The sequence below is a fragment of the Equus asinus genome, chromosome 19, assembly GCF_041296235.1.
Source record: "Equus asinus isolate D_3611 breed Donkey chromosome 19, EquAss-T2T_v2, whole genome shotgun sequence".
NCBI lineage: Eukaryota > Metazoa > Chordata > Mammalia > Perissodactyla > Equidae > Equus > Equus asinus.
The window spans coordinates 7,415,285-7,439,933 of record NC_091808.1 but is presented as its reverse complement, the minus strand read 5'-3'; the positions used below and the strand labels follow the sequence as shown (position 1 = coordinate 7,439,933).

Sequence of the window (24,649 nt, the reverse complement as noted above, 5' to 3'; positions counted from 1 at the left end):
CAGCAAATGGCCAGCACGACATCTGAGTAAACCGTGGGCCTGAGGACTCTTAAAACGAGAGCAACCCCCAGGGTCGCAGCTCCCAGCCGGTCAAACACTTCTCGGAGGAACAAAGTTGCAGAATGCATGGAGTACTGTTACTGATGTAAAGTCAAAACACAGACCATTCCGTATAAAGGTCATGGGTCCTTTGTCAGCAGAGCCTATCAATTGCCTGGGGCCCAGGCCCAATCCCTTCTGCCCGGTCTCCCTCCACTAGACGACAGAACAGCAAAAACCTGATCTTCCAGCCCCTCTGGCAGGTGGGCCTGGCCTGGCTGGAGACCGCAGCACAGGTCTGCTGGGTGTGATGGGGGGACGAGGCAAGGCACACGCAGTTTGGGGCAAAGACGACAGTTTTCCCGATAAAGAGGAAAGGATTGTTTGTGCTCTTCTTAGGAAGCTGCAGGCACGAGAAAGAAGGGTCTAGAAAAATGGCAGGGGCCACTCCAGGCTTGGCTGAGCCCGAGTCAGCAGTCCCTGCCAGCCTGGGCCTCCTGCGAGTGTGAGGCCCTTGGCCAGGTGCTCAGCTCCTTACTGATTCACAGGGCCCTGGACTGAATGTGTCCCCAGACCCCAGTGTGATGGCAGCTGAGATGGGGCCCTTGGAAGTGACTTGGGTCAGATGAGGTCATGAGGATGGGCCCTCCTGATGGGATCAGTGCCCCTATAAGAAGAGACCCCAGGAAGCACATGCTGACTCCACCATGTAAGGACGCGGCGAGGTGGCCTCCTGCAAGCCAGGCAGAGGGCTCTGCCCAGGGCCCGACCATGCTGTGCCCTGAGCTTGGCCTGCCAGCCTCCGAGACTGTGCGAAACCAACTTCTGGTGTTCAGGTACCCAGTCTACGGTATTTTGCCATGGCCGCCCGCGCTAACACAGGTAACGAGGCCCCAGCGTAAAGGGTACACATCGCCACCAGGAGAGTGGTCGCCCAGGGAGGGGACAGGAAAGAGAGGTGTGTGACTTAATCTTGTCTCTAACCTTTCATTTAAAATAAAAAGTCTATGACACTCAGCAATGTTTTGCTTCATTTACTCAGGATGGTTGGTACATGGGTTTTGTCACTGTGTTCTGAATATTTGAAATATTTTATTAAAAGTCACTGTGATATCCTATTATGAACAGCTCCAACAAATGTCATGAGACGTCATGGATGCCACGTGGCTGTAAGTGTTCTGGGACCATCACAGGACTGCTTACATACAGCATGTTTTCATCCAAAAACATTAAGTTGTTAGGAATTACTTTTTCTGGGTGAGTTATATTATGATTCAATTTACTACTGTCTAATATGGAAGATACCAAGTCCCCTGGGTCTGAATTTAAAATTTAAAAGACTCAGCAGCTGTATTTTCCTCCCAGGACCATTAGATCCGGGGTTTAAACTTAGGTTTCATAGCAAACAATATTCTTTAACAAAACAGGAAATGCAGCGGAGAATTCTCTGGACGTAGCTAAATCTAACAAAGAAACCATGAGAAAAATAGGCCTATAAAGGATAACATTAAAAATCTTAATTGAGCAACTTTATTCAAATAATTTCTATAGCAAGAACTCAGAGTTATCTCAATGGAACCAATTTCATTGAAATTTGCTTCGAAGGGCAGATAAGTGAAGCAGGTTCTAACAATCCTGAGAATTAAAAAAAAAAGGGGGGAGAGGAACAAAATTCTAAAATAACTTGGCTATAGATTTTTCAGCTTTGCATCTTCCTAACACAAAATCACTTTTCTCTTCCATCCTCAAAGATGTGTTGTTCTTTCCTCTAGGAAAAAAAAAAAAAGACAAAGAAAATGATTTCAGTAAAATGCCACTAGAATTCCCAACACCAGCCACCAAAAGCAGAACTGTTTCATATTTATTCCATTGCATGGATATTAATATTTGTGTGTCCACTATAGAAAATGCCATCATGCTTAATAAATACCCTAAGAATGTAAAAAGAAAGAAAAAACCAACCTAACAGTAACCCGTCAAGCAGGCAGGGCAACGTGGGGGTTAATTCCACAGGTTTCAGATCCTGGCTCAGCCCCGCCCGGCATGTGTGGATTCAGGAGTTTAACACTTAGGCTGTGCCCTTGTTTATAAAAAGGGCCAGGACCTGCCTATTGGGCAGAACCTATCTACTCAACGGCTTGTGTGGGGGTTAAGTAACTGAAGGTGTGGAAAGGGTCAGTGTGGCCTGGGGCTCGTACAGCATGCAGATGTCAGCCACTTAAATTCCTTCTGTTGTCATAGCTCCTAAAGATTTGATCCCTTTCCTCAAGAAACGTATAATTTAAGTAGGGAAAGAAAAAAAATACGGAAAACGGTTAAGTGTGTTGATATCATGGTTTAAGACAACTGCAAAAAGCCCCTGGGGGTGGACGCCACGACTTGTCAAATCCCAGGGGGGCTGGGAGAGTTCTCCTCACGGTCCTCCACGGCCAGGCGCGTGGACTCACACCCTCCTGTGTAAAGCCGAGGCCCGCTGCCTGTGGCCCCGGACTGAGCCGGGGAAAAGCGAGAGGAGACCCTGTACTGAGCATCCAGAGGTGACCTCACGGGGCCCAGAGGGCAGCTCAGGGGGGACCCACTATGCTCCAGGGGCTGAGTCAGCAGGTGGCTCGAGAGGTGATGAGGCGGGAAAAGGCACAGAAGTGAATCCGAGGGACAGGTGTCTAAAACGAACAGGTTAGGGGGCCCATGAGGAAGAAGCAGGGACAGTGGGACAAGGGAGCTGTGACATGTCAGGGGCTGGGAGAATTGTCGGGGATGGCTCCGGGGCTGAGGGGGTCTGCGGTGAAACACGCCCTCCCTCTCGAGGGAGAAATCAATCAGGTTGTTCTGAGAATGAACTATGAGCAGACAGAATGCAAGGGTCTGCCCTAAGCACGTGGCTGGATCCCAGAAAGCCTCAACTGCCCAGGACTCAGAACTGCCCCCAAGTCGCCCTGCTGACGCTTGGTCTGAGAAAGCCAGGTGGGCCTGGGGAGGGCGGCAAACAGCCAGAGGCCCAGACAAAAGGGAAAGAGCCACCAAATCCAGCGGACGGAGGACCCTGCCCAAGCAGGGCCTCCTGGGGTACGGGCCGCTCGCCTGGTCCGGCTGGCCCTGGCCGACTCCCCCGGGTTCCACCTCTGGCCCTGCCTAAGCCTTGACCCCAGAAGGAGGGGTCCTGGATGGTAAACCTTTCCATAACCTGAACATTACATCAATCCTCGACCGGAAAGACAAGTTACACCACAGGCCTGTTTAATCTGACAAAGGCTCCCGTGAGGTTAAAGCCACAGGGACCGGCCATCAGGAGGTGCTGGTGGTGGGATGTGTGGTTTCAGTCGAGCACGAGCCAGACTGCAGGCTGGGAAGACAAGAGCGAGGCAGGAAGTGGACACAGAAGGAAAAAGGAAGACTGGACCGTGAGTCCGAGCTTGAGGAAGAGCAGGAGCCAGCGGCGGCCCCTGGGGCTCGTGCAGGAAGAAGCAGGCATCTTCTGCACCCGCAGCCCCCAGGCCCACGTGGAGCCAAAGCGCCCCGAGGGTTTCTGAAATATTGTTCCAGAAGGGGAGCCACGCAGGTCTGAACACTGAGAAGCACGAGGGGCCAGAGGCAGGGAAGGACCATTGCGGGTACTGAGGGGCAATGACGGTGACCACTCAGGGGTTCCTCTCCGAGAGCAGACGCATCTTCCCCTGAGCCAGGATCACAGGACAAACAGGCAGAGGTGGGTGAACAGAAACTGGGACCTTGAGGGCGGATGGGGTCCATCTGCACGACCACTCGGGGGCCAGCCATTAGGTTGGGGTGAAAGGGGAGAGGAAGCATGTCCACCGCCTCACCTGCCCACACCTGGTGTGGGATGCTGGCTTCACGTAACATCCAGAAGCCAAACCAAACTGGGTCAAATCCCATGAGCCAGCGGGTAAGCAACGTGCCCTGACAACAGCCACAGCCGGGTCCAGCTTGCGGACACACTGACGTGCGTGCTGGGCAACCTGGCACTGATGCAAAAAGCTTAACACCCACACTCACCCCACCGTCTCTCATCGTGTCTCTGGGGGAAACAAAATGACGCACCCACATTAGAACTTTAGCTTCAGATCCGCACGAACTAAACTGGAGGAGGAGGGGACGGGCACAGACGGCCTTCAAGGGGAGGGCACTGGGATTATGGGCGGAGCGGGTGCGTGTGGCCCCGAGCAGGCCGGGCCCCCTACACGTCTGCGAGGCTGCCCTGGCTGCTCTGTCCCTACTAGGAAACCCCAGAAGGAAACAGAAAGTCATTATTTCCAGATCAGTTTCGCCCCACAACAGCTCTTTTCTGAGTGTAAGATGAAGAGGCTAGAAATGCCACTGTTTGACAAGGAAGGAGGTATGGAGCTCGATAAATGAGGCTGTTTAGAAAATCCCCTAAATGCGTTCCATTGCAAAATGCGTAAGACCTTTCCTATAAGAACGTGTCAGCTCCACCTCAAAGCATCTTACACATGAACACACGCTTGATAGAAACGCCAATTTTGGAGGAAGGGAAAGAATTTTGGAAAAAGTTTATAAAAATGAACACTTAGGTAAAAATCCTGTCGGAAAGCAACCACATTCAACAGAGAACGTACCTTCTTCTCTTCCCAGTCGCACTGTGAGGAGCCGACCTCTTCCCCTGGCCTTGGGATGGCTTTGCCCACCATGCGTGAGGAATCTCGGGAAGTGGCTGACCGGCCATACACCCCAGGATCTGACAGTCGGCATCTTTTGGCCGGGGACTCGTGGTCCTTCCCAGCAGCAGACACAGAGCATGTGGATGGATGAACCTCAACTGTGGTTGAGCCCAGTGGACCTCTGACACTCCGCTGGGGTGAGGATGACAACTTTAGGGAACCCTGGAAGCCAAAGTCTGGGTTCACTTTTCCTAAGAAGTCTTCTTTTTGATACCGAGCTTTCACACTTGCTTCATCTGGAGACACCCCAATACACAGAGGTGCCTTCGTCCGCTGCGGTGACGTTTGGCAATACTTCTGATGAAGCTTGTCAAATTTCTCTTTAATTTCATCGTAACGACCCCTTCCACAGCTTAGAGGTCGTATCCTCGGCACTGAAATGGCTCTGCTGGGTGACACTGACTTCCTAAATATTCCCAGACTGTTTCCTTGAAAAAGAAGGCCAGCTGTCTGCTCCGAGCGGCCTGGGCTCCATGTGGGGTTGGTCTTCGAAAGCAAGAGAGAAGAATCGCTTGTTGGCAGGCATCTATCTGCGTCGAGTGATCTGCCCAGGTTTTCAAAAGCCTCATTTAATTTCTTAGCTTTTGCTTTGATGTGAAAGCTATTCGGCCTGTGGGTTTCTAAGCTCCGGGGGCCACCAGGGCTTGCTGGACCACCTCTGTACACATCCACAGCCGAGGAGCTGGGGAGGTAAGTCAGGCAGGACTGCTTCCTGGGATCCGGGCAATATTCCTGATGCAGCTTATCAAATTTGATTTCGATCTCCCGATAATGCTTCCCTCCCTCGCATGGCAGTGTTCTTCGTCTGGAAACTATTTTTACAGGAGAAATTAACCATTTTAATGCCCTAATTCTATTTTCCTGGTCAAGGCGATACATGGCACCGGAGTCTAAAGAAGTCAGTGAAGAATCCTTCTGGAATGTTCCTTTAAGCTCCTTCCAACTTGGATCTAATTTATGGATTTGGAGTTTGTTTACTTCAAGAATAGCTTTGTCCAGTTTTAAACCTGTCTTGTGGCCAGAAGCACTGAGTAAGTTCTCGCAGGCTCTTAACGCCCCCACCTCTTTCGCTGGCTCTGGACGGGCTGACGGTCCCTCCTGGGGGCTCCCTCGCAAGTGCCTGCGCGCTCTGCAGCGCGTCCTGTTCACTCTGCCCTTATGCCTGAACCTCTGCCTGGAGTTCCAGTTTTGAATGATGAACGTCTTAGTGGAGATGATGCACGACGGCTTCGTGCTCAGCAGCCGGCTCATGGAGTGCAGCATGCCCGCGTACATGTCGCTGATGGTCACGTCGCAGATGTCCTCGGCTTCAAAGGACTGGCTGCTTGAGAGGCTGTTACCACCGGCCCCTTGTAGCAACAGACTGTCATTTCTAGGCACCACGGCCAGGTCTGTGGAGCAAGAATGAGAAGGGCCACTCTCTCTGGGAGATGACGCTGGCTTGATCGGGCTCCCGGGACTCTTTTCAGAGATAATATCGCAGCATCCTGGAGAAGAACACACACACGAGGTACAGGTGCGTTACCATTCAGACCTGTCCGCATGCAGAGGTCACGGAACCAAAGAGTGAGTCATGACCGTAATGTGTTTTGTAAGCAATATAAAAAGAATAAAAGAGAAAAACTCCATAAATACTTGGGAATAGACTCCTCAGATTTCTTTCTGGCTATCAAACTTAAATTTCTACTCTCCACCTGAACTTCCCAAAAAGACTCTTCCTTCCCCACATGATGGTTTAGAACTTGGTCACCTTTTCAAAACTAATTAGATGCCAGAAAATAATGACGCCGTTTACCTACAGGGCTGGGTGGGGAAGGCATAAGTCCCGTGAATACACCTCTTTATACGGCTTTGACCTGTGCATCATGTTAAATGCTTCCATATTAAGAAAAAATAAAAGTAAACCAACAAGGATAGGGATAACTCTAAAAGTGAATAAGGACCAAAAAAATGAACCTCTCTGTGTATCAAACTGATAACAAATGAAAGAGAAAAAAGAACCCAAGTAACTTTGAACACAACACTCTGAATGTGCTCCCTGGGTGGGATATTGTCTACGGGTAACAGAGCGGAAATCTTGAACCTTCATCAGCAGATTGAAGCAAGTGGCCACTGGTGCCGTGATTCTGAAATTACTTTGAGTTGCACAACTGACCAAATGAGCGTACGTTATTGGCGCTGGTGACAATGGTGGGGGGCAACTATAGAATCAGGGGTGGGGAAGACAAGTGCTCAAAAACCAATGGGGACAGGTCAGAGGACATAGAAGCCAGCATGAAAGGTGCTCCTTTAGGCTAATTCTGGGATGACTTGAGCATCACGCTGAATACTGGCAATGGATGCTAACATGTGAATTAAAAAAAAGGTCCATGAGTTCTTACTGATTCTAGAAAAGTAAAAAAAAAAAAAAAGCATGTGAGAGAGATAAAGGAAGGAAAAAAAAGAAATGGAGGGGAGACCGCACTTCTTTAGAGAAGAATGCCAACAAATGCACGCAGAAGGAACGGCAGAGCCAGAAAAGGACTGGTTTGCAGGCACCAACTCAGGTAACAGTCATGACTGGACCTAAAACCCCGGGGTGGGAGGTTTCTGGGGAAAAGGCCTCCAGGTAATCTGAAGGGATTGCCCTCAGGCGACTCCAAAGAGAAGTGAGAAACCTGGCAGATCCCTCCTGGACTCAGCAACCAAGCTCAGGAGTCACCAGCAACAGGACAGACTGACGGGACATCCTGAGAGGACGCAACATCACCTGTGTAGTAATTTTGTCAAAAATGTTTAATGTGAACTTAATCTAGAGGAGACAATCAGACAAGTCCCAATGTGGGGCACATTCTGCAAAACTATTGGCCAGGACTGTCTGAGAGTCAATGTTGGAAAGACAGTGACGGTGACGGCAGCAAGGCCAGGGAGCCCACCTGGACTGAAGGAGAAACTGAAGCAACGATGATGCCCGGGTGGCTCTGAACGGGTTAAACAAACAAGAAAGGCTCCAAGGGACACCACTGGCACAACTGGGCACACTGTATTGTGTCGATGCTAAATTTCTGGCATGTGCCAAGTTTACTGTAGTTGTACAGGGAAATCACCTGTTCTCAGGAGACACTTGTGAAGCATTCAGGGATAATATAGATAGGAGTGCAAATAAATATATGTGTGTGGGGGGGGCGGTGATAAAGCAAATGTGACAAAATGCAATTGTCAATGCAGGTGAAGGATGCTTATTGTATGAGTCCTATGTTTCTGGAGATTCAGAAACTTTCCAAATGGTAAGCTGGGATAAAGAGCTGTGCCAGAGTCCCAGAAGGAAGAAGCATTGCATTTTTTAACTCTTCATAGTTTACTATGCAGTGCAGGAGTCTCTGCTGACGTTGATGACACATGCACAGGGGGCGCCCAGCGTAAGGGGCACGGCTGCTCTACCAAAAGTGAACGGGTCACGGTTTATGACAAGTTTCTGTCACACTCACCATGGGCAGGCCTGGCGGGCAAGGTCAACGAACGGACCAGGGTCCCACATGTGTCCTTTCCACCTCCATAACTGGCACGCTGAAATGAAAGCGAATGGCTGTAACAGAGGACTGTCAGGAGTTGACTCCGTGCACGAAGATGCTCCCCCTGCAATGCCACGCCCGCAGGACGGCGTGAGAGGCTGCTCCCCTCAACCACACTGTGCCTCCCAGCTCGGCAGCAGCGGTAACAAGCCTGTGACCACAATGACAGTGGCCAGTTGTGGTGGGAAGAAGCATCTTGGTAAACTCCTAAAACTTCGTCCACGTGGCTTCCAGGGTGCCCCCCCACAGAGGGCCACCAGTCTCTGCCAGGAGCCCCCTCAGTTCCTCCTCCACCGTCACACTCTGACAGCAGGAACACTGGGGCCAGGTGGATGGTGGGCAAGGAAAACCCGCCCTGAGATGACAGAGCTGTTCCCAGCCCCGGTGTCCTCCCGGAAAGACAGGGCAGCCAGAGGCCACTGTCCGCTGCCCTTCCAGTCCCTCTGCGGTCCTCAGAGACGGGCTTTCCAGCGGTCAGCAGCACAGTAAGAAAATAAATCCATCCCTCTAAGTTTGCTGCCTTCGAGATGAATTATTTGTTCCACAACACGTACTTCCGAGTTAATCGGTATTGAAATCCCTTTTATTTAATGAAAAGATACTGACAGGACTCGGGACACTAGGAGTTGGCATCCTTATGGCAACTTCCAGCTTTAGCTTTCCAGCTCTTCTTTGGGCAAAGCTCGGGGAGACCGGCTGCCTGGAACTTGGAGGGCACTGAGCCTGGGAGGGGGCCGGCGAGGCCCCCACATCTCCAGGGCCTCACCGCTGCCCCCAGCTCGCCTCACCCCAACAACACGGCCGTGGGGCAGGTGGGACAGGCACCTTGCAGCCAACACCAGCCCCGGTCACACCAGGAAAGGGGGTGGTGGGAGGTATGGCTTCCCTTATTACGCAGCTTAAAACCCCTCCCCCCAGGGGTCGGGGCCCAACGAGATTTCTGTGAGCTGCCCCAGAACAGAGTGGGCAACAGAGGGCGCACCCCCCCGGTTTCCCCGATCTGACGGCCCTAGTGGACCCGAGGGTTTACTCCAGAAGAGCAGACACCTGCGAGCCTGTGAATAAAAGAGTTTGGAAACAATTGCTCAAAATGCTCTTTACAGGCTCTGTAGGGAGTGAACAAGAACTTGACTGCATCGCACTCAACATGTCTCCAGTTCATGACGTGATTGTATAGAGACATGTCCTGGCAAGCAGGTTACCTGGAAATACCCTTCGTCCTGCAGGAGGATATCCACTTGGGTCAAGTACTTCCTTCTCAGCTCATTTTTCAAAGGGTTCCAAGGCGCTGCAGGCTGATAAAAGAGAGAAGTCAGTGTTCGTAAGAGCTTCTAGGTATGGCTCTCTCTTGAAATCTGGAACAAATGGGCAAGCTCGTTAAGGTGCAAATCATTATACGAAGTTTCCAGTCACTTTCCCACCTCCTGGTGTTAACGGTGCAGAGTGGTCCAGCCCCTCTGAAAGTCCACCTGACCCAGAAATCTGACTTTAGGGAATTTACCCAGTGGTAATAATGCAAAAGAAAGTAAAAAGACAAAAAAAAAAAACAAGTCTGGAGAGGTTTATGACAGCATTACTGGAATAGAAAAAAATTTAAAACAGTCTGAATATTCTTAGTTGAGTTCAGGACTCAACCAATAGAAATGACCCCACGTGGTATATTTTTAAGAAAAAAAGTCCAGGGTCCCAACTCAGGGGGCAGGGATGGTTGCCTCTCCCTCCCTCATCTGCCACCCACTGGAGACAGGGGGTCTCAGCCTCACTCTGCCCTGAGTAGGGCTGAGTCAGGGATGGGGACGCAGACGGCGGGTAACACACACACACACACACACACACTGTTCTGTCTGTTACTGTTGGGGCCACCTGTATCCCCTTCACTGTCAGCCATACCTAATACTTCAAAAAGTGCCCCTCTCCCCCCCAGAGTCATCTTATTCTAGTTAGACACCAAAGTCACACGTGGGTGCATGGGCTAACCTCTCCACAAAAAGCGATTTTAGAGGAAAAACCACACGCTAGCTATCTGAGCATCTGCCATGGGGCCAGTAAGTCGCTCTAGTGGATTATGTTCTGTGTACTCTCGTCTATTCCAGCAGAGAGCGAAGGTGAGAATCAGGTCCTGTGAGGAGACAGGTGGTTTCTGGGACCACTGGGACCCTCTGGGAGACAGACGTGGAACAACGGCCTACCCGGCTATGTGACCTCGTGACGAAACGGGCTTTCAAGGGCTGACCTGGAAATCCTTCCTAGAACACCCTCCTTATAACACTGCCTCTACGGGGTGAGGCCGACTCAGAACCCAGCTTCCAATGTGTGCGCTGGATCAGGCACACGGCACACTGTGAACCACAGCTGGGCTCGTTGTGTGCACAGGGACCAGCATCCAACAGCTGCGTAAGTTCAGAAAATCAGGCTGGAACCGGGGGCAGTCAGGGCGGGCAAGGGCTAGACTGGGAAGGAGCGACTTGCTGCCTTGGGGGACGAGAAGGGGAGACCAGAGACTTGAGGGGCGGGATCAGCAAAGAGCGAGCCTCAGGGGAGGTCTTCAAGGGGGATGCACACTTGCCCCCTGGCCTCGACTGTCCCATCATTACAAAAGGCAGGTCTCACCACCAAGGCCCCGGCAGCCAGGTCTTCCTGGTATACAGTTCCATCAACATCGTCACTTTTCGAATCTAAGAGTGAAAAAGGAAATCTCAATCAGAATTTTAAAGAAAGCTTGCATTCTTCTTTCAAGGATAGTTTTCGTATCACTTGAGTCTGTTCGACAGTAAACATTCCTGTTGCTTCAAGGCTGCTCCCTTCAATGAGGACACAGCTGTCTGTCGCTGTCCTGGTTATCAGGCAACCTCCCAGAACAGGAAGATGCCTCAGGTGGAGGGAGGGAAAATCAGCCTTCATATCACCTCTAGCTCTTTCAATGGCCTTGGATCCTAGAAGGCACTTCAAGATGTTCTAGCTTTTAAAATGCACCTTAGAAAAAGTCCTAAGGAGGAGTCTAGACTTGAAATGTTGTAACAGAGGCATGTCAGGCCAGTCCCTCCCGACCTTGCTGGAATTTCTAGCACGGGGCCACTCACCCTCTCCCAGGGTTGCTGTGCAGGCCGTGGGAAGCTCGTGACCTCTGGCTGCGGCTTGCTCGGGGTCGTCTTTCCTGCCTACTGTCCTCACATGGGAGTCCTCAAAGTGCAGAAGGCGACAAAGACATGCTCGTGTCAGTAATTACACATTTCAAAGCCACTGTAAAGTAACAAACCTACATCCTTCCTTTAGCATGAGAGAGAACAGGAGGTTCACAAAGCTTCTCTTCTAGTACATTCCGGGATAAAAGGTTCCTAGGAGGTGGATAGTAGAGGTTCCCCTTGGAAAAGGAGCAGAGCTTTCTTCCTCCCGTCGTGCCCAGGGCTGCGATGTCAGAAACCACTCGGGTGGCGTGTGATGAAGCAGGCGGGGGAGAAGCGAGGGAAAGGGAGCGGGCCTGCCCGGCCCACGCGTGGCCGCAAACGGAAGCCAAAATGCAACAGGACAGGTCCGTCACTGGATCAGCAGGTTGATCCAGAGGCCCTGGGGGCCTTTCCCTGATCTTGCTTGTGACCCTGCACGTGGGAGCCAATTTTAGCCTGAGCTCCACTCCCAGGGGTGGCCAACCATCCTGACCAGGACTCATGCCACGGGGTGGTCAGTGGGCCACCCCTGGGGAGGCTGTGCTTCCTCTGGTGCCTGATCAGCACCACTGGCCTCACTAATAATCATGACAAAGGCCATCAGTGGGTCCCCACTAGCGGAATTCAAGAATTCGGGATAACAGACTGGCTACAATATTTTAGGAAGCCCCCAGCCTTGCAAGCACAGGAGTGAGGAGTGGGGAGCCCTGTCCCTTGAGAGGCAGCCCTGAGGCATCATCTCTGAGGGGATTTGGGGCTGCCTGGGGACACTGTAACTGCATCCCGCCTTGGGAATGTTGCCCCCTTTGCCTCAGGTAATTTGGGCCTGATCACCTAGACGGACGGGCGGGACCTGGGGGTGGTTACAGAGCTGTTTTGTGGCTGCTGTGTCTGGATGAGACAGAAGTTGGTTTGAGGAGGGGGAAGCAGCCCTGGGCATGGCCTCTAACGATCGGCCCTCTGGGGTCTACAAAGAGAACCGGGCCTTGCATTGGGTCCAAACTGGCTTAGGTCAACGCATAGTCCATGGGCCTGCCTCCCACAGCCTCCAGGCAGCAACCTGGGGACGGGGGGCACCATGAGTATTCGGTTGTCTGGGAAAAGGAGGAGGCAGGGGGCTGGCCCCGTGGCCGAGTGGTTAAGTTCGTGCGCTCCGCTGCAGGCGGCCCAGTGTTTTGTCGGTTTGAATCCTGGGCACGGACATGGCACTGCTCGTCAGACCACGCTGAGGCAGCGTCCCACATGCCACAACTAGAGGAACCCACAACGAAGAATACACAACTATGTACCGGGGGGCTTTGGGGAGAAAAAAGGAAAAAATAAAATCTTTAAAAAAAAAAAAAAAAAAAAGAAAAGGCGGAGGCAGATCCTGGCAGAGCCACCCACAGTAACTTCAGTGAGTGGTCATCCCAGACTACACCCAGTTTCCTAATTCCGGGAAAGGGGCCTATAATTCTATAGACCCCAGGTAGGGGTCCTCCTACATTTAAGCAAAAACCTTAAATAAATATCCAGATGACAACATTTGCCCCCTGGACCACGCAAGCACTGGTCGGATTGGTGGGCATCACTATTATGTATAACTAAAGAGGACATATTTTTTGACCTAATAATCCCACTTTCAGGCATTCACTGAACAGGAGCGATACCAGCACTGGGAAGAGACAAGACGATTCTCTGAGGACTGTTTGTAACAGGGGCCTTACAAATAAAGTTTTATTGGAACACAGCAACACACTCATTCACATATCATCCACGGCTGCTTCCCCCTCACAGCACAGAGCTGAGCAGCTATGAAAAGGGCCATACAACCAGCAAACCCTAAAATACTTATCATCTGGCAGGAAAAGTTTGCTAATCTTGATTTATAAAAAAGGAAGTTGCAAAAGGCTAAATGTTTATCAACAAGAGAGTAGTTAAAAAAAAAAAGTGACTGGAGAAGAGCCAAGATGGCGCCGTGAGTAGTCCTCTTTGTCTCTCGCCCTTCGAGTCTACAATTGTTTGGACACTTATCGCTTGACAAAGGATATCCAGACAGCATCTCAGGACGTCTGAGACACCCACGCGACTATACATCGGAAGGCGGATGGACTTTCCTCCGGGAGGATGTGGAAATAGGTGAAAACTCTCCGACCCCGACGGGCAGCCTAGTACCCGCAAGCGGCTTTCTTCCAACGGACGCCCCCAGAGGATCCACACACATCTAGGGCAGGAGCGAGAACACAACAGAGGAGCGACGGTGGAAACAGGTGACCAGAACCCTACCTAAACCCCCTGCAATTACTCCTAAACGCAGAGGGAAACTTTGGAGGTGCACACCTGAGCCCGTGGGGAGAGTCTCTCCCCGCCATTGGCGGGGAGACCCAGCCTGGTGCTCGGGGCGCCCGGAGGGTCCCAGAGAGAGACACGGAGGGCACGGAGATCTCCCAGCTGCCGTTGCCCGCCCCGTGGGACTAGGGATTGCCGGAGATCTCGGAGAGGACCGGGGCTGGGGGAATTTTCAAAGGCCGGTTCTGCGACCCGGAGGGGAAGCGCCGGAGCTCCGCCCGGGCAGCAGACAAAACTCTCTGTCTGCCGTTAGCAGAGGGGCCACGCTGAGCATTCACGGCTCCAGCAGAGGCCCGGAGAGAATCCCAGAGGGCGGGGCGACCCCCAGCTGCCGTTGCCCGCCCCGTGGGGCTAGGGATTGCCGGAGATCTCGGAGAGGACCAGCGCGGGGGGAACTTTCAAAGGCCGGTCCGGCGACCCGGAGGGGAAGCGCCGGACCTCCGCCAGGCAGCAGACAAAACTCTCTGTCTGCCATTAGCAGAGGGGCCACACCCAGCATTCAGGGCTCCCGGCAGAGGCCCGGAGAGAATCCCAGAGGGCGGGGCGACCCCCAGCTGCCGTTGCCCGCCCCGTGGGGCTAGGGATTGCCGGAGATCTCGGAGAGGACCGGGGCTGGGGGAACTTTCAAAGGCCGGTCCGGCGACCCGGAGGGGAAGCGCCGGACCTCCGCCAGGCAGCAGACAAAACTCTCTGTCTGCCATTAGCAGAGGGGCCACGCCCAACATTCAGGGCTCCCGGCAGAGGCCCGGAGAGAAGCCCTGAGGGCGGGGCGACCCCCAGCTGCCGTTGCCCACCCTGTGAGGCTAGGGCTTGCCGGAGATCTCAGAGAGGACTGGGGCTGGAGAGAGTTCCAGAGACCCAGCTTAGTAGCCTAGGGGGAAACCCTACAGGCTCACAGCAGCCTTAGGGAAAGCCTCTGCACAGCACCAGTAGAAGGCACCCAGCCGCCAGCCACAAGGCTGGAAGACCCCAGGGCAAAAGCAGCATAGGTAGGTGTACCAACCACAGACTGTAGAAGATGCCAATAGCTCTCCTGCGACCCATAGAGGACAAGTGAGATTTGGTGGGTGCCGACAGCAACGGAGCGACAAATATAAGTGATCCCACCCCTGGCCACTGGAAAAGCCCATAACACCGTTGCAGACCCCAAGGAGAGAGCACATCTAGGTGGGCTGCAACAGTAGGCACCTGCAGCCTGAAGCCCCCCTGTGACGGCCCCCACGGCAGAGGAGGGAATCCAAAGGGCCACTGTGGCTACGAAGAGGGGCCCAGGCCCAGTTAGCAACTACGGACAGGGTTCCTGGTTGGTGAAGTATAAACAGCTGCTCCCCACACCGCAGCAGCTGAAACAAGTGAAAGGAGCAACTAAACTCTATCTCCATGCGGAGGCACAAATCAACAACATCAAGCAATATGAAAAAATACATTAAATCTCCAGAACAGAAAGAAAGCAACAAATACACAGAAAACAATCCCAAAGAAAATGAGATATATAACCTAAATGACGATGACTTCAAAACAGCCATCATTAAGATTCTCAATGAGTTAAGAGAGAATTCTGACTGACAACTCAACGAGTTCAGGAGCTATGTCACAAAAGAGTTTGCTACGATAAAGAAGAACCAAACAGAAATATTGGAAATGAAGAACACAATAGAGGAGATTAAGAAAAATCTAGATGCTCTGAACAGTAGGGCCGATAATATGGAGGAAAGAATTAGCAATTTGGAAGATGGCAATATAGAATTGTTGCAGGCAGAGGAGGAGAGAGAAGCAAGACTTAAAAGAAATGAAGAAACTCTCCGAGAATTATCAGACACAATTAGGAGATGCAACGTAAGGATTATAGGTATACCAGAGGGAGAAGAGAAGGAGAAAGGGGCAGAAAACCTATTCAAAGAAATAATGGCTGAGAACTTCCCAAATCTGGTGAGGGAGATGGATCTTCAGGTGACAGAAGCCAATAGATCTCCAAACTTCATCAACGCAAGAAGACCAACTCCACGGCATATAGTAGTGAAGCTAGCAAAAGTCAACGACAAGGAGAAAATATTAAGGACAGCCAGGCAAAAGAAACTAACCTACAAAGGAACCCCCATCAGGCTATCAGCAGATTTCTCAGCAGAAACTTTACAGGCTAGAAGAGAGTGGAATGATATATTCAAAAATTTGAAGGACAAAAATCTACAGCTGAGAATTCTCTACCCAGCGAAAATATCCTTCAAATACGATGGAGAAATAAAAACCTTCCCAGATAAACAAAAATTAAGGGAGTTCATTGCCACAAAACCTCCTCTTCAGGAAATCCTCAGGAAAACCCTCATTCCTGAAAAATCCAAAAAAGGAAAGGGGCTACAAAACCAAGAGCAGAGGAGATAAGTAGAAGGACAACAACAGAGAGTAGCAGCTCTACATCAGAACAGATTAAACCATGGGACGAGAAACAAAGGAAACTGAAGAAAACCAGAAAACAAGACACAAAATGGGAGTGGTAGGCCCCCACGTCTCAATAATCACTCTAAATGTAAATGGATTGAACTCCCCAATCAAAAGACACAGAGTGGCAGGATGGATCAAAGAACAAGATCCAACAATATGCTGCCTCCAGGAAACACACCTCAGCCCCAAAGACAAACACAGACTCAGAGTGAAGGGATGGAGAACAATACTCCAAGCTAATAATGAACAAAAGAAAGCAGGTGTCGCTATACTAAAATCAGACAAGGTAGATTTCAAAGCAAAACAGATAAAGAAAGATAAAGAGGGACAGTATATAATGATAAAAGGGACTCTCCACCAAGAAGACATAACACTTATAAATATATACGCACCCAACACAGGAGCACCAAAATTTGTAAAGCAACTCTTAATAGAACTAAAAGAAGACATCAACAACAATACAATAATAGTAGGGGACCTCAACACACCATTAACACCAATGGACAGAACATCCAGACAGAAAATCAACAAGGAAATAATAGAATTAAATGAAAAATTAGACCAGATGGACTTAATAGATATATATAGAACACTTCATCCAAAAACAGCAGGTTACACATTCTTCTCAAGTGCACATGGAACATTCTCAAGGATTGACCATATTTTGGGAACCAAAGCAAACATCAATAAATACAAGAGAGTTGAAATAATATCAAGCATCTTTTCTGATCATAACGCTATTAAACTAGAAATCAACTACAAGAAAAAAGCAGAGAAAGGTGCAAAAATGTGGAGACTAAACAACACGCTTCTCAACAAACAATGGATCATTGAAGAAATTAAAGAAGAAATCAAATATTATCTGGAGACAAATGAAAATGAGAACACGACATACCAAATCATTTGGGATGCAGCAAAAGCAGTCCTAAGAGGGAAATTCATCGCAATACAGGCTCACCTCACTAAACAAGAAAAAGCTCACGTAAGCAACCTCAAACGACACCTAACGGAACTAGAAAAAGAAGAACAAACAAAGCCCAGAGTCAGTAGAAGGAGGGAAATAATAAAAATAAGAGCAGAAATAAACGATATTGAAACAAAAAAGACAATAGAAAGGATCAATGAAACAAAGAGTTGGTTCTTCGAAAGAATTAACAAAATTGACAAACCCCTAGCCAGACTCACCAAGAAAAGAAGAGAGAAAGCGCAAATTAATAAAATCAGGAATGACAGAGGGGAAATCACAACAGATACCAATGAAATACAAGAGATCATAAGAGAATACTATGAAAAACTATATGCCAACAAATTGAACAACTTGGAAGAAATGGACAAATTCCTAGACTCCTACAATCTCCCCAAACTGAATCAGGAAGAAATGGAGAATCTGAATAGACCAATCACAAGTAAGGAAATAGAAACGGTAATCAAAAACCTCCCCAAAAACAAGAGTCCAGGACCAGACGGCTTCTCTGGAGAATTCTACCAAACATTTAAAGAAGACTTAATACCTATTCTCCTCAAACTGTTCCAGAAAATTGAGAAAGATGGAGAACTCCCTAACACATTCTATGAAGCCAACATCACTCTGATCCCCAAACCTGACAAGGACAACACAAAGAAGGAGAACTACAGGCCGATATCACTGATGAACATAGATGCAAAAATCCTCAACAAAATTTTGGCAAACCGATTACAGCAATACATCAAAAAGATTATACACCATGATCAAGTGGGATTTATACCAGGGACACAGGGATGGTTCAACATCCGCAAGTCAATCAACGTGATACACTACATCAACAAAATGAAAAACAAAAACCACATGATCATCTCAATAGACGCAGAGAAAGCATTCGACAAGATCCAACACCCGTTTATGATAAAAACCCTCAGTAAAATGGGTATAGAAGGAAAGTACCTCAACATAATAAAGGCCATATATGATAGACCCACAGCCAACATCATACTCAATGGACAAAAGCTGAAAGCCATCCCTCTGAGGACAGGAACAAGACAAGGGTGCCCACTTTCACCACTCCTATTCAACATAGTACTGGAGGTGCTGGCCAGAGCAATTCGGCAGGAAAAAAAAATAAAAGGAATCCAAATAGGTAACGAAGAAGTAAAACTCGCGTTGTTTGCAGACGACATGATCTTATACATAGAAAACCCCAAAGAATCCACAGAAAAACTATTAGAAATAATCAACAACTACAGCAAAGTAGCAGGGTATAAAATTAACGTGCATAAATCAGTAGCATTTCTATACACTAACAATAAACTAACAGAAAAAGAACTCAAGAACTCTATCCCATTCACAATCGCAACGAAAAGAATAAAATACCTTGGGATAAACTTAACCAAGGAAGTGAAGGATCTATACAATGAAAACTACAAGACTTTCTTGAAAGAAATAGGCGATGACATAAAGAGATGGAAAAACATTCCTTGCACATGGATTGGAAGAATAAACATAGTTAAAATGTACATACTACCTAAAGCAATATACAGATTCAATGCTATCCCAATCAGAATCCCAAGAACATTCTTCACAGAAATTGAACAAACAATCCTAAAATTCATATGGGGGAACAAAAGACCACGAATTGCTAAAGCAATCCTGAGCAAGAAAAACAAAGCCGGCGGAATCACAATCCCCGATTTCAAAACATACTACAAAGCTACAGTGATCAAAACAGCATGGTACTGGAACAAAAACAGGTCCACAGATCAATGGAACAGAATTGAAAGCCCAGAGATAAAACCACACATCTATGGACAGCTAATCTTCGACAAAGGAGCAGAGGGCCTACAATGGAGAAAAGAAAGTCTCTTCAACAAATGGTGCTGGGAAAACTGGACAGCCACATGCAAAAGATTGAAAATTGACCATTCTTTTTCACCACACACCAAAATAAACTCAAAATGGATCAAAGACCTAAAGATTAGGCCTGAGACAATAAGTCTTTTGGAAGAGAATATAGGCAGTACACTCTTTGACATCAGTTTCAAAAGAATCTTTTCGGACACTGTAACTCCTCAGTTGAGGGAAACAATAGAAAGAATAAACAAATGGGACTTCATCAGACTAAAGAGCTTCTTCAAGGCAAGGGAAAAAAGAATTGAAACAAAAAAACAGCTCACTAATTGGGAAAAAATATTTACAAGCCACTTATCCGACAAAGGGTTAATCTCCATAATATACAAAGAACTCACACTGCTTAACAACAAAAAAACAAACAACCCGATCAAAAAATGGGCAGAGGACATGAACAGACATTTCTCAAAAGAAGATATGAATATGGCCAATAGACACATGAAAAGATGTTCATCATCGCTAATCATCAGGGAAATGCAAATCAAAACTACACTAAGATATCACCTTACCCCCGTTAGATTGGCAAAAACATCCAAAACCAAGAACGACAAATGTTGGAGAGGTTGTGGAGAAAGAGGAACCCTCATACACTGTTGGTGGGAATGCAAACTGGTACAGCCACTATGGAAAACAGTATGGAGATTTCTCAAAAAGTTAAAAATAGAAATACCCTATGACCCAGCCATCCCATTACTGGGTATCTATCCTAAGAACCTGATATCAGATATCTCAAGAGTCCGTTGCACCCCTATGTTCATCGCAGCATTATTTACAATAGCCAAGACGTGGAACCAGCCTACATGCCCAGAAACTGATGATTGGATAAAGAAGATGTGGTATATATACACAATGGAATACTACTCAGCCATAAAAAAAGACGAAATTGGCCCATTCACAACAATGTGGATGGACCTCGAGGGCATTATGTTAAGCGAAATAAGTCAGTCAGAGAAAGACGAACTCTATATGACTCCACTCATAGGTGGAAATTAGTATATTGAGAAGGAGATCTGATCGGTGGTTACCAGGGAAAAGGGGGGGTGGGGGGAGGGCACAAAGGGGGAAGTGGTGTACCCACAACATGACTAACAAAAATGTACAAGTGAAATTTCACAAGCTTGTAATCCATCATAACATTAATAAAAAAAAAAAAGTGACTGAATTATACAATGGATGATGGAGGAGTGTGCACAATATAAAGTAGAAAAAAAGAGTAAAAAATATGTGTATTCATAAATATATGTATTATAAACAGGAATTCCATTATACTGAAATATCACTAATGACCATCTATAGAAGTCAGGTTAATTTTAAGTAGTTATATATATTCCTAACATTTCTATGACTAATTATATTGTATGTTATTAAAACAATTAATCAGGAAGAAAATTTGACTTCCCATGTGCTGTGAATTGCTAGGGAAGCCCAGTGCTGTCTTAATTCTTGGGTGCAGGTTCCTGGACCAGTGGACCATGAGGAAGAACCATGTGGTATCTGAGAAGCAGTGATGAAGAGAAACCAGACATCTTTGCAAAAGTTACTCTTGCGAAGACTCCCTGGGTCTCACAGAAGGAAGGCCACCTGTCTCAGCACCTTCCATAAACCTAACAGACCGCACAGCTGCAGAGTCCATGGACAAATTAGGGGAAAGCCCAAAAAACCCTGGGTCTTTTGAAGGCAGAGCAATGCGCCCTAAGGAGCGTGACCTGCATACGGTACCCTGTCCCTAATGTCTCCTCCTCTAAGCCCCTTCAGGAGAGGAAAAGAGGCCTTCTTCTTCCCTCGAAGGACCTGGCTTTGGCTTTTGCTATAAAGACTCAACAAAGTAAGCTCGCAGCTGTGGCTGAAGCTCGGGCTGGGAGAGGTCCATCCAGTTGGCCCAGGCTTACCCGGGGGGTCCTGCTGTCGGAGCCCCGGGACCTATGGCAGAGGAGACACAGGGGCACAGAAGAGCTTAAGCATCACACAGCTCCTCCCCGCACTTGGCAAGCAACAGAGCAAATGCTTGTCAGTAAAGCCTCACAGACAGGAGAGGAGGGTAGTTAAGGCGAGAAAACCATGCATGGCACCAATGCCCCCAGCAGCTCACACTTTCATTCACACCAATATTCCCCCTCGGCAAGGCATGTTGGCAATAAAATTTGACCTTAAATACCTGGATGTGTCCTTCGTTTCTTTCCTTTACAAGTCCTCCACCCCAAATTCTCAATCCTTAAGAAAAGAAACCCAATAAAAATTACCACTTAAGTAACCCCAAACGCTGAACTTCTGTTCAATCAGCATTCAAAGAAATCTAAAGGGACAGGCAAAAGAAAGATATCATAGTAAAACCTGGCCGTATTTTTGATAGTCTGCGGTTTTTCATCTTTGTGATGTTACTAAGAAGGGATCATTGGGTTCCAAGGCTTGAGATGGTTGTTACTCATCATAATGACAGCAAACATATACACAGTGCTTAGTGTTCCAGGCTCTCTTCTAAACCCTGTCACAACCTCACTGATGTCTGACTCCTGGAGCACTCTGACTTCCCTATGGGAGAGGCACCCACCGAGTTCACTGTGCAGAGGGAGACACGGAGGCAAGGAATTCAAATAACCAGCCCAGGCCACTCACCCACGTGGTGGAGCCAGGCTGTGAAAGCTGGGGAGGGCCTGTGTGCTCCTGACCACTGCACCATGCAGCCTTTCCAGAACAGACTGATGCTTGAGCAAACGAGCCTGGAGTCAAATCAAGGCTTTGCCCCTTAGGGTAAGTGACACGGGGCAGGGCCCTTAACCTCCCTCTGCTGTATCTCCCACTGAAACGAGGATGATTCTAAGAACAGCACCCACCTCGAAGGGCTGTTGAGAATCAAAAGCAGGAGACCGTCAGAAGCGAAGGGCACATGGGTAGCTGTCAACCCACGTGATCAGCTCTTACTTTCCTGCTATCTTCATCATACTCAGTGCGGGAGTGTTCGTTCCAATCCACCCCCACGGTGGGCCTTAAGTTGGGAATTCAGGCTCCAGGGGTGATCAGCTAGCGTTTATCAGAAAGGCTATTCCCTAACGGAGTGCCTCTCCGGGTTAAGGAACAGGTCAGGGGACCTGTACCCTCAGCACCAGCCAGGAGCTTGTGAGAACGCAGCCCTACTGAGTCCGCCTCCAGCACTGCTGTCTGGGCCCCAGGAATCTGGATTTTAACAAGTTCTCCAGGCGGTCTTAAACATGCTAAAGTACAACTACTCTCAAGGTAGGTAGATGTTTCGACTACCGTTCTCATCAAACGAGTCAGAAACGAGTTATCGCTGGGGAAATGAGTGGTATTCAAGATTGGCCAAAATATTCCAGACGCTGCCCATCCTTGCAAGAATGGGCCATAAGAACATAGTGAACCCATTGATGGCACCCATAAGGATGATTCCTACACAGCCCTGGGTCCTGCCCTCAGGTAAGATTTGTCATCATCTGGCACAGACAAAAGCATAAAGAAACCTGCAGCTGGAGTACCTTAGCTTCTGTCTGTGTCAGCGTGTCACCCAAGGTATGGCTGGGCCAGCTAAAAACTCAGAGAGCTGGGACGTCTTTTAATTTAAGGAGCAGATCTTATAAACCTTTTTGCGCCTGTCTGTCCGATGAGCAGAACAGGAACTGAGATTTGCTTTCATTAGTAATAGTGAGCTGATAACAAGGTTGAATGGGAGGGACTGACCTCACCCGGTGCAAACTTTCTCCACCTGGTTACCAGAGAATCCACGAGATTTAAGTCAGTTTGCAACATGAACCATTAAACAGAACGGCTCCTTCTCCCTATATTCAGGTCAAGTTCCAAGTACTCAGAAGCTCCAGGAAGACAGTTACTGCTCCAAGGCAAACAGGACACATAACGGTCAACAGGAGTGTTTCCCAGTGTTCCAGGAACTTCACAAGCACTCAGGGAACTGTCACAACAGCCACACCAAGTCGCTATTATTGTCATCACCTTCCCATTTTACAGATGAAGAAACTGAGGCACAGCCTGGCCCAAGCTGACAGGATAAGTGGCCAGCTGGATGCAACCCAGGCAGGGGATTTTTAACCAGCAGGCATCTATGTGCCTTCAGAATTCTGTTTTAATAAGTAATTCTGTTGGAAGTAAGTAATCTGTACATTCAAAGGAACTAAGAATGTCTTAGTTCCTGTTAGACGAACAGGGTTTCTTTTCATAAGAGAGCCGGGACTACATTTTAAACTCTAGGAAAGACACTATTCTGTTCACACTTTTCACCGTAAATATTCAGAAGGGAAGGATGACTGTGTACCCTGGGGCGTCTCGTAGGTCAGCGTGGACATTTGCACCAGCGGGGCATCCTCGAAGGGCTGGTTGTACTGCGGAAGAGGAAGGGGCGGCTAATTAGGTCTCAGAGCATCGAGGAGCCCTTGACCCGGGCTGAGGAGGCGCCAGCGCGAGGCTCGAAGTCTGGGGGCCCCCAACCCCTAGTCTCTGCCCCCAGACTCCCGAGCCTGCCTCCTCCTCCTCCTTACCCTAGCCCCAACCCCGCCTCCTCCTTCTTATGCAGCCCCTAATCCTGCCTTCTCCTCCCCATCTCCCCAACCCTGCCTCCCTCTCCTTACCCAGCTCTGAATCCCGCCTCCCTCCTCCCCATCTCCCCAGCCCCACCTCTCGCCAGTCGTCAACCCCGACTCCTCCCTCCTTACTCCAGCCCCCAACCCCGCCTCCCGGCTCCTTACCCCCAGCCTCCAACTCTGCCTCCTCTCTCCGTAACCCCAACCCCGCCTCTACCCTCCTTACCCCAGCCCCACATCCCTCTCCCCAACATCAACTCTTCCCTACTTATCCCCAGCCCCCAATCCCGCCTCCACCCTCCCCGTACCCCTAAACTCCCCTCCTCCCTCCCTGCCCAAGCCCCGCTTCTTCCTCCCTCTCCACCTCTCTCCCCTCCCGGCCCCGCAGGCCTCGCGCCCCGCCCCCTCCTCACCCCAGCCCCCAACCCCGTCTTCCCCTCCTCCCTCCCCCCCCAGCGGGCGGGTGGGGGTCGCACCTTCTCTATGAGTCGCTGCATGCGCCTCTGGAAGCGACGACGGCTGTCCCCGAGCTTCTGCTGCAGCGCATCCTCTCCCAGGACGTCGCTCTCCATGGCGCGCGGACCACCGAGCCGGACTCCAGCAGGAGGGCAGACCCAGGACCCGTCCCCGCGCTGCGGTTCAAATAGCGACTCCGCCCTTCCTGCCCGCCCCTCGGGCTCCCCATTGGCTGGCGCGGAGAGGCCGGGCGCTGATTGGGCCTTTCAAACCTGCGTACGCCGTTCTCTCCCGGCCAATCCGCGCCCGAGTTTCTGGCCCCGCCCCGCCCGGGGCGCGCGTCGGGCTGCGGGGAGAGTCCAGAGTCACGAGTCCCGGGCCGCGTGTGCAGAGAGTGATGGCGTGGTCGCCCCTCTCACCGCTCCCGTGCCCGTTAATCAACAGTGCCACACCAGAGCCCTGTGAAACACAAATGAGACGTCGCCCCGGGCCCTTCCCTGGTCCGGCTTCCACACCCCGCCCGCCTCGGGTCCCTGCTCAGTTACAAGAG

At 49.5% G+C, this 24,649-nt stretch overlaps 1 protein-coding gene across 1 annotated transcript; it reads right to left on the bottom strand.

Annotated features, from left to right (window-relative positions):
- Positions 1–1,551: 1,551 nt before the first annotated feature.
- Positions 1,552–24,649, bottom strand: HJURP (Holliday junction recognition protein). Its single transcript, XM_044751177.2, has 9 exons — positions 24,120–24,649; positions 23,379–23,445; positions 21,255–21,310; positions 11,368–11,467; positions 10,898–10,962; positions 9,490–9,582; positions 8,204–8,282; positions 4,635–6,223; positions 1,552–1,807 (listed from the first exon to the last, which is right to left on the bottom strand). Exons 1-9 carry the CDS (start codon positions 24,213–24,215, stop codon positions 1,766–1,768), a joined length of 2,187 nt encoding a protein of 728 aa, XP_044607112.2. The 5' UTR covers positions 24,216–24,649; the 3' UTR covers positions 1,552–1,765.